Source organism: Meleagris gallopavo, chromosome 8, assembly GCF_000146605.3.
Source record: "Meleagris gallopavo isolate NT-WF06-2002-E0010 breed Aviagen turkey brand Nicholas breeding stock chromosome 8, Turkey_5.1, whole genome shotgun sequence".
NCBI classification, from domain to species: Eukaryota; Metazoa; Chordata; class Aves; order Galliformes; family Phasianidae; genus Meleagris; species Meleagris gallopavo.
This window is the reverse complement of record NC_015018.2, coordinates 11,675,277-11,684,698: the sequence shown is the minus strand read 5'-3', so window position 1 is coordinate 11,684,698 and position 9,422 is coordinate 11,675,277. Positions and strand designations below refer to the sequence as shown.

Here is a 9,422-nt window from a genome sequence, read left to right as displayed (position 1 = left end):
TTTTAAGATAATCACTAGATTTTGCCTTTTCCAGTCTTTTCATCATTGTACTGACTGTGCATGGATTCCCTGTATTGAATCTCTGGTCAAATGCTTCTGGTGTTTTTTGTAGCACTTTTTATTGTTAGGCCTGCTGTTAGATAGCTTAGAAGTTGTTTACAGTAGCGATCAGAGAGCTCAAAATGGTTTAAGGGGAAGTGAGCTTCTCACCTATGGGTCACCAGTTTGAATCTACCCAAAGATGGGCTGCCATGAGTCATTTCCATTTTTCAGATACTTGTGTTATGTGTGAAATCTGTTGACGACTGAAACTGGCATTACACAATAAAAGCACACAGCAGTAATGAAAGACACTGTTGTTTGAAATCGAGGCAGTGAAACTAACAATTGGATGAGTAAGAAAACGAACAGTCTAGTGCTATTTGAGTGCATTTCTTTTGGAAAGTCAAATTCAGGAGCTCACAATTCACATGCTGGTGGCCTTTCACTGGCTTTGTCTTCTCTTTATAATAGTTCGTGCTTTCAGATGTAGCAACACGGGTACTGCTAAATCTAAATGAGATGCTTATGTATTTTATCTGGATCCATGCAGTGTGTTTAGTGCTTGCCAAATTGAGCCGTTGTGCTATGTTTTGTAATGTATTACTTCAAAGTTAATGTAGTGAATCTGGTAAAATGCTCTGCCAAGTTTTGGCAAGTATAGAAGGAAATTGGGAAATCCCAGTTCCACTGAAGTCATGGGATAAGGATAGCAGTATTCAAATCTGTGTCTCCAACATGTCCTCTTCCAATTGGCAAGAGCTTTTGGGAAGGCCTGTATATATGTGTGTGTGTGTGTGTGTTGTGTGTCTAAGTCTGAAGAGGTATTTATGAATAACTGAAAGTATGCCAAGGCAAACTGGACCCATATTCCAGACAAGACTATTACGTTGTGTTATTCCCTTACAGCAGCCTTGAGAGCTCATGCTTGATAATGCTCAGGTTTTATTAGGGTTTTATTCAATAATGCCTATGTTAGTTAACTCGATAGTCCATCTATTTTAATTAGGCATCCCCCATGTTAACTGTTGTGCTACAAACCTTCATCATGTTTGTTTTTTCATTCATAACAACATATAACTACATTATAGATCGATCCCACCAGGGCAAAGCTGGCTATTTCTGCAGGACACAAATGTGGCTTTGGTAATGAAGGAAACATTGGTGATAAAGGATATGACTTTATATTGGTGGTGAAAGCCAGTATCCTACCCTGTTCTGCAGCACTGAATGATTGCTGTTGACTCTGTGTTAATGTTGGGCTTAACAGGGCAGCTCATGCCTCCCCACACCACAGTGCCTGCCTACTCTGCGGGGGAATTCATTTCTACACAGTTCCCTGTGCCCTTTTTACAGAATGTGTCCATTCAAAGGTGCTACTAAAGTCGCAGATCTCCTCACTGCTCTGCTCAACACAGTTCTGTGTTGGTATTGTTCAACTTCAGATCAAATCAGTCTCTTTAATCCAGTCTACTTACCACGACTATTCCAGCTGATTCTGCCTGATGGAGAGCATCGAGCACAGCCCCCAGCTGCTCCAGGAAGGTAGGCAGCAGGGCATGAGCCCCCTGGGATGGGGCAGGAGCAGAATGGGGAGCAGACCTGGTGCTGTGCTGCAGGTGGTGCTGGCAGCCAGGCCTGTGAGAGGTGGGTGCCTGGCTCCTGCTGTACAGCCACAGGCAGGCTGAGCTACCAGGCTGCTGAAAAATTGACACTTCTGCTTTGTAATTGGGTTGTATGCATTTCTTTTGTGCTCTTGGCATTGGGGCGGATACAGAGTAGAAGGCTGTGTAATGACAGGGGTAGGGCTTGTCTGTCAGTGGCTCAGGACGTGCAGGGGTACTCGGCATTGCTGAGAGAACACCCATGCTCCGAGCTGCTTTTAATCGCTAATTACATCCTCTCTCCTCCATGGCCTTGCTTTCCTGCCCTGTCTGACTCAGAGAGGTTAGTCAGCCATTGCCAGGCTCTGCTGACGTGCCTCAGGAGGAGAGCTGCAGGAAAAGCAGTCCTGGCAGCAGCTGGGAATGAGCAGTTTCTCCTCTGTCTCTCCATTTCCCAGCTCCTTACAAGTTAAAATGGCTTTTAGAACAAGAGAAAAAGAGATAGTTTTCTGTTTCCCAAAACTCTGGACAAAGATTCTGTCCTTTTAAGGCAAATGGAGTTATTTCTGTAATGATACTGCACTTTGAGCGTTAACTAGTTAACATATTTTATATTTGTTTTCCAAACACTGTGCATTCTGCATTATCCTGTGTGAAAAGAATGATATTCTTAAATAACCAAGATGATAGTTATTTTCACTCCTTTCCTTCTTTTCTTGTCACCATTTCCCTTCCTGCCCCATCACATTATTTCACAGGATGATTTATAAACACTGTATTCAGATTGTGGTTTATGCAGCGAAGGATATAAAGCCATCAGTAACTCTGTATTCCCTTTACAGAGAATTCTCCATACAAAACATATAAATCTGGTCCTACAAACAATATAAAATTAAGGGATAGAATCTGGGGGGAAAGATTTAAAAAAAACTGGATTTTCTTACAGATGCTGTAGAAATGTTTCAGCCAAATGCATTTCATTCTGAAATACAGCAGCAAGCCAGAGAGATGGTGCTGAATAGATAGTTCTCCAAATCAGACTCATCCTTTTTTTCCTAATATTTTCATTGCAGTGAGTAAGAAATACGGGTCTGCCAGCCTCCTATTGAACTATCTGCTGCAGCTTAACTGCAGCAAGAAAACGGTAATCCTATTGTGCTCCTCCAGCAGTCTCCTGGGAAGCAGAAGGCATTGAAATTACTGAGCTGTTGTCCTATCCCCTCCTCACCTGTCTTTGTAGCTGTAAATATAGTGTCTGCCTGTAAATAACAGTTTGCTGCATCTTTAAGCACATTCCCTAACAAGAGGCAGTGATTTACTGAGGTGATAAGCTGTAACTAATACTAGGGTATCATAATAGGTAAATAGATTAACACCATGCTTCTCTGTATTTTGCTTTCTAGGGAGCCCACTGGCTCATTCGCTCCTAGATGCTTACTGCAGCACTTTGCGATGCGCTGAGTTAAATCAGTCAGCTACAGGATTGTAGCTATCGATGGTGCTGTGTATACAGCTAATGAAATGCATTAGGGAATCTATCGGGTAGCATTGATTGCTTAGCCTATTTGCCTTTCCTTTTCTGTTCCCCTACCCAAAAAGGATTATAATGGACTATACCCAATATTCAATGCCAGGACTATAAACTACTCTTCAAGACACGCCATCATCATTCATCATGTAATTGTTGCTTTGTGAATGCAAATACACTGGCAGCCTTTGTCACTGAAAAGTAAGGAAACATGCAGGCAGCCTGGGTGGGAGGCATGGTTTCCCTCCCCTCCAAAGCCTGGCTGATGGGAGCACCTCATCAAGTGTGTGCTGGAAAGGTCTGCTTTGTCTCCAAGTGACAGGTCTTCGGCTCCAAAGGGCCTTAGCAAAAGACGACCAATGTTGGGCGGTGTTGCCAGCCCGAATAATGGTGCTGCACATCTTGTGATATTTGGCACATTCCTAAGTACCTGGCTCCTGGAGGCAGGGGATTAAATAACGATTGCTTCCTTTCTCTTTGAAGAAAAGCTTAGCTCTGCGATTGCAAAGAAATGCTTGAAATGTCACTCAAGTCGAAGTGAAAAAGATCTTCTGCCTTCCACCATTCTCCGTCCCCAGGCTCTCAGCACACACATCGCAGTGTTACTCTTGTGATTTTTCAGTGAAAGCACTAAGAAGTACCGAAGGCACCCAGAAGGCCGCAGCGTGGCCGGCTGTGGGATGTGGGGTATTGTCAGTGTGGTGGGGAGAGCTCAGCCTACACTGCATGGAGGCACTAGCACCTCCCTTCTCTGGAGACAGGCAAAATGGGCTGACTGTGGGGAGCTGGATGCTTCAGAACCGTTTCTTAAATTCTTTTTCTTGCTTCCTTCAGAAACCTTGTTGGCTAGTTGAGATTGGAATCTCTCTCATTTTTAAATCTCTGTTTTTCTCCATTTCACAAGTGCAAAACCAGAGGCTGCTCATTTCTGCGTTGGTTCCCTAACAGTCGTTCCTAGCAAATCGGTATTGATTTACTCCTATGAAAATGCATCAACGTTTGAAGTAAAATGCAATCCCATTAAGAATGATACAGGTTTTCCAAATGGAGAAAAGTAGGTCAAATATTGCACCAATCAGCTCAGAGCATGTCCCTTTAAGCAAAATAAATGTGTGAATACACTTAAACTGTCAGCACGTCATTTGATTGCCATTATTATGCATCTTTTGGCATGAGCTGGCAAAGCCCTCTGCGGCTGCACGTTGGCTGAAAATGTCAGTTCTGGGGAATTAACCAGGCTGTGTTCTGCATTTGTTTGTGTGCAGGGGAGCAAGGGGGTGCATGCTTAAAGAATTTTTGTTTCCTCCTTGCAACAGTTGACTTCAACTTAGGCAGGAGAGCTGGGTTATTATATGCAAGGGACATTGTAGCAGTGCAGCACAGAAACACGATTTAAATCTGATCATTAAAGTGCCGCAGTGAGAGGCTGTGAGAGACGGTGTGGATGGTCCATCTGCAAAATCTGTGCTCCTGTTGCAAGAAGGAGGGGCGGAGGGGGGAGAAAAAGCAGCTGCTTGGCTGTGCTGTGAGAGGGAGAGACTGACTGTTGGCACCATCTGTAGCTGTCCTTTGTGCTTGCTGCTTTATCTGTTCATTATAGTACGATACTGAATTTCTCGTGCTTTGAGTGTAAATGAGTTGAGATGTGCCCAATACTGTCAGCATAAAAAGCAGTAACTAAGTACACTAAAGATGAATAGTGTAATCTGTAAATTCATTTTGAGTTTGTTTCATCTGACTTGAATAGCAGAGGAAGTAATGTTCTCCAGAAGGCAACTGTACCAGATGTGAGGTGCACACTCCCCCTACACACCGAGGACAGAGCAGCTAAAGGCAGGGCAGGGAGGGCAGCAGGCCCCTGTCTGGCTGGGGCAGTGTGGTCCTGGTAGACTGGGAGCTCTGGGCAGGGTCTGCTTTCATTGCTGCACAAACACCAATGTCAGGAGGAGAGTGATTATCCTGCGTGGTACATGAGTCGAGATGTCCCCAGGGAGAAAGGTTAAACCTCTCAGTAATGAGTGCTGTGATAGGGATGAGTAAATGTGTTATGTTCTATACCTGCAGTCTCCTAGTTTCTGAAAACAGGAGTCCTCTCCAGATAACTTGTAGAATGTAACTGTCTGGCTTATCTTGAGGGCTTCTTTGTTCTTTGACAGTTCACATTTCACCTTTATAAATGTGTGTGTTAGATATTAGTAATAATAATAACTCATTAAGATCTTCCCTTATCTCCACCTCACCCAAGCAGTGCTATCTCTCTGGCATATTCCTTTTCCAAGGGTTATTCTGCTTTTTTTCCAAAGCAGGTATAGCTTTTGTTTGCAGATTCATGTCCTCAGCCCTATTAGGTTGCTTCTTTTTATCTTATTTGTCAAGTGCCTACGTGTACAGAAGAAGCAATGCCCTGCTTGCATCAAAGCTGCATGTAAGATGGGCGATTTCCATTTGATACTGCAGTAATTACACTCGGCGTGGTGATGCTCAGCATCCCCTGTTGCTCCGACATGGCTGCACTGCTGTGCAGCAGCATGGTGCTTGCCTGCAATGCTCCAGTGGCCGTGGTGTGGGTAGCAGCTGTACCAGGCTGTGGCCGTGTTACTGGGCAGCTGGAAAAGGGGAGCATGTTAGTAGTGGTAGGGCAGGGATGAAAGGTGAGTGTAATGTGATCAGATGCTTGTTGACAGATTCCTTGGCTAATAGAGAAGCAGCTTAGGCTGACACTCATTGCTGGAACATTTCACACCGCTCGGGGGAACACTCTGGAGGCTGCATGCAAGGCTAACCATTTCAGAGTGGCTGTATTTGGTTACATAAAGGAGCGGTGTCCCCCTCCTGTCAAAGCAGAGCTCTAAAATGCCTCCCTGAACACCACTGCTGACTTTCCATTTGATAAATGCAAGGAATTTACTGCATCGCCTTTGTCCAAATGTGTGATTAATTCACAGGAGTAGTCTGGCTTAAAATATTTTTCTTGTGTGGCCATTAAGCTTGAGAAATTCCAGTTGTTTTGCCGACTGAAAAATCATATTTGTGGGTGTTCTTGGCAAAACAAGTTCTTTTTTCCCCCTGCAAATATGACTTCACAATCAGTCCCTTTGGAATTTGCTCTATTAAATGTTGGTTAACAGGACCTCTGCAACAAAAAGGTGGGGTTCTGTTACTGGGCTAGAGGATATCCATTAGAAAAAGATAAGAATTGAAACTAAAAGCCTCAATTTTGGAGAATTCTGCTCTTGCTCTTTTATAGTGGCAAGCCTGAAGTTACATGTAGAGCTCTCCTGCTTAAAGCTGCTATGGCACTTTGCTTTTTAAGCAGCCTCCTGGTTCTCACCTGCCAGCACAATCTGTTGATTTGTTCCATTCATACCACCTTAGGAAAGCACTTAGTTTAAAAAAATATACAAGCACTAAGCATGTTATTGTGATGAGGTTTATGCAAAGCACACTTTAAAGGATGAAAATCCCCAAGCATTTCCACTTGGAAATGCTTCTCCAGCTGCAGAACAGAGTTCAGTTCACGTGCATCTCATTGGTGGGGCCCTTTGCCATGCTGTACCCTGGGAATGTCTTGCCCAACGGAGCCACTCCTGCTGCTGGCACCATGGCTGCTCTGTGGTTCAGCCATTCCACTGGTCTCATCACAGCCAGACCCAACTCACAGTCACTTTCTCAGGCTCTGGTTACTCCGAAGTACATGGGTTTTGTAACAGGGGCTGGTCTTCTCTGTCTGTGGGTGCTTAAGGAAAAGGCCACATTTTCAGAGATAATGAACCCTTTCATGTCTTCTGAGGGAGCTGTAAGCTTTTAGTCTTTCTAGGAAATATCTGCCTGTCATCATTCATAAGCATGATGTTCCTGTAAGCACTGAAGCACCCTCACCAGAAGATTAGTCACATAATGGAGATAAGCATTTAGGGGTTATGCTGGTTCAAATACAGATGGAAGTGCCTAACTTCTGTATACCTACCTGCATTAGTGCGGCTCTATTCTCTTGTTTATCTATTCAGGACTGGTAGCTAATGGCAGTTTTGGAAATGAATTCCAGCGCATGAGTTCCTCTTCATGCCTCTCCAATTAAACTTTAGCACAAAAATAGCCAAACAGAAAGATCTTGTTATCCACTGCTCACCTCTGTGAATGATATCTTCTGCGTGTTTTTGTTAGGTTTCTATTAGTGTGAAATGAATTCTTCAGTGCCTTTTTTCACCCACAACAGCTACCCCATGTCCTTGTGCTTCATCCATTTATCTCTTTGCTGCTCAGCTCAGACAAATTCTCTCGTGCCTCCTGGGCTGTGCAGACTGTTCGTAACTTGTGTAAAAACATTATAATGATAGTGTAGTGCAATTACAGACTCAATTTGATAGGATAATAATGTGAGTGGTGGTTCGTGGACGAACTTTTCACTCCTGGGGCTTGTCTGTTCAGTTTGTGGCTCTTGTTATAGCAGCTTGCATCTGCACTCAGCTGTACCAGTTATTCTGATGTGCACTTACTGTCATTTTGTTCTGATTGCACAGCGCTGCTCTCGTCGTGGTGTGAGGAGCTGGGACGGCTCTTGCTGCTTCGCCACCAGAAAAGCCGGCAGAACGATCCTCCAGGGAAGCTCCCCATGCAACCCCCCATGAACTCTATGAGCTCCATGAAACCCACCCTCTCTCATAGGTGAGTCTCAGCCCAGCCTGTAGGAGTGCAGTTGTGTAAGATAACCTGTTTGTTAACTGAAATGCTCATTACTGTTGACAGAGGTGACTACAGTTTTGTGTTGTGAACAGCATTAGAGACATCAGGGGATGTATAATGACAGCATGTACTAAATAAATGCAGCTTTTGTTTTTGCCATTACCCAGTGCATAGAGAAATGATGCTTCCATCTTGAAATCTGTGCTCAGGTCAAGTGGGCTCACTTTGAAACTTGAAGTCGTGCCCAAAGGATAAACTTGCACAACATATCTCTCACCAAGCACTTTCCTACTATTTATTTAAATAGAGTTGGCTTTTCTTGAGGTTGAAAACATTTCACCGATGTTCCATTTTGTACATTGCATTAGAAATGTCATGCTAAATTGAAGCAATTGTGTAGTGAGAGCACCCAGAGGTATGAGAATGTCTTGTACCACCTCAAATCAGGTGAAGATCACAAAGTACTTGATATAGAGAAAATGTGAGCACTAAATGAAGCTAGAAGAGACTAAAGGTGTGAGCCTTTGATTACCAATTTATACAGAAAAACAGAATTTGTACTTCTTGCCTGTGGAGCCTGAGTCAAGGCAAAAGCTGAAAAGTAAATCTACGCAGGGTTAAACACTCATTTCATGCTTTATGTTTCTGTGAGGTTTTTTCAAGGCTTATTTTCCCATAGCGTCACATTAAAGAAATCACAATAGTATAAATTGTTTTTTGTGCAGGGCACTATTGTTAGTAAGGAATTATAACAGTGTAGATGAGGCTAGATTCCTCATATCCATATACTGCAGAAACATAACATGTCTCGAACTTCCATGGTAGAATAGAACTTAGGGGTTTGATTCATCTTCATAGCAGTGTATTTGCATAGCAGAATTTGTCTGTTATGCAGGAAGGAAACCACTTTTTTCTGCCCCTCTATGTTGTACTTATGGAAGAACTGTGGGACCTCTATGCCTTTTATTTTAAACATAATACAATATCACTGAGTTTTTGGAGCGCCTGGATGGCCTCTTTTTTCAGTTGATTGCATAATAATGAACGGTACACATAGAATCATAGAATGGCTTGGGTTGGAAGGGACCTTAAAGCCCATCTAGTTCCAGCCTCTGGCTGTGGGCAGAGTTGCCCACCCACCAGACCAGGTGCCCAAGGTGCCATCCAACCTGACCTTGAGCATCTTCGGGGATGAGGCACCTACAGCTTCTCTGAGCAGCTGTGCCAGGACCTCATCATCCTCTGAGTGAAAACTTTTTCCCTATTATCTAATCTAAATTTCTTCTCTTTTAGTTTAAAACTATTCCCACTTGGCCTGTCACCATCTGCCCATGTTAAAAGTTGGTCTCTCTCTTGATAATAAGCTCCCCTTAGGTACTGGAAGGCCACGGTGAGGTCTCCCTGAAGCTTTCTCTTATCCAGGCTGAACAAGCCCAGCTCCCTTAGCCTTTCTTCATAAGAGAAGTGCTCCAGCCCTCAGAGCATCTTCATGCCCATCCCCTTAACCTGCTCCAGGAGGTCCACATCTTCCTTGGGCTGGAGGCCCCAGGCCTGGATGCAGTAATTAA

The 9,422-nt window shown here is 43.8% G+C and overlaps 1 protein-coding gene across 8 annotated transcripts in view; it reads left to right on the top strand.

Moving 5' to 3' along the window:
• ZMIZ1 (zinc finger MIZ-type containing 1) overlaps positions 1–9,422 on the top strand; it is a 280,166-nt gene that overhangs the window by 219,508 nt on the left and 51,236 nt on the right. For all 8 annotated transcript variants that reach the window (XM_019617563.2, XM_010714339.3, XM_010714337.3 and 5 more), the window contains one exon: positions 7,692–7,836. In XM_019617563.2, the coding sequence (XP_019473108.1) occupies positions 7,692–7,836 (145 nt within the window). The remainder of the gene's footprint in view (positions 1–7,691; positions 7,837–9,422) is intronic.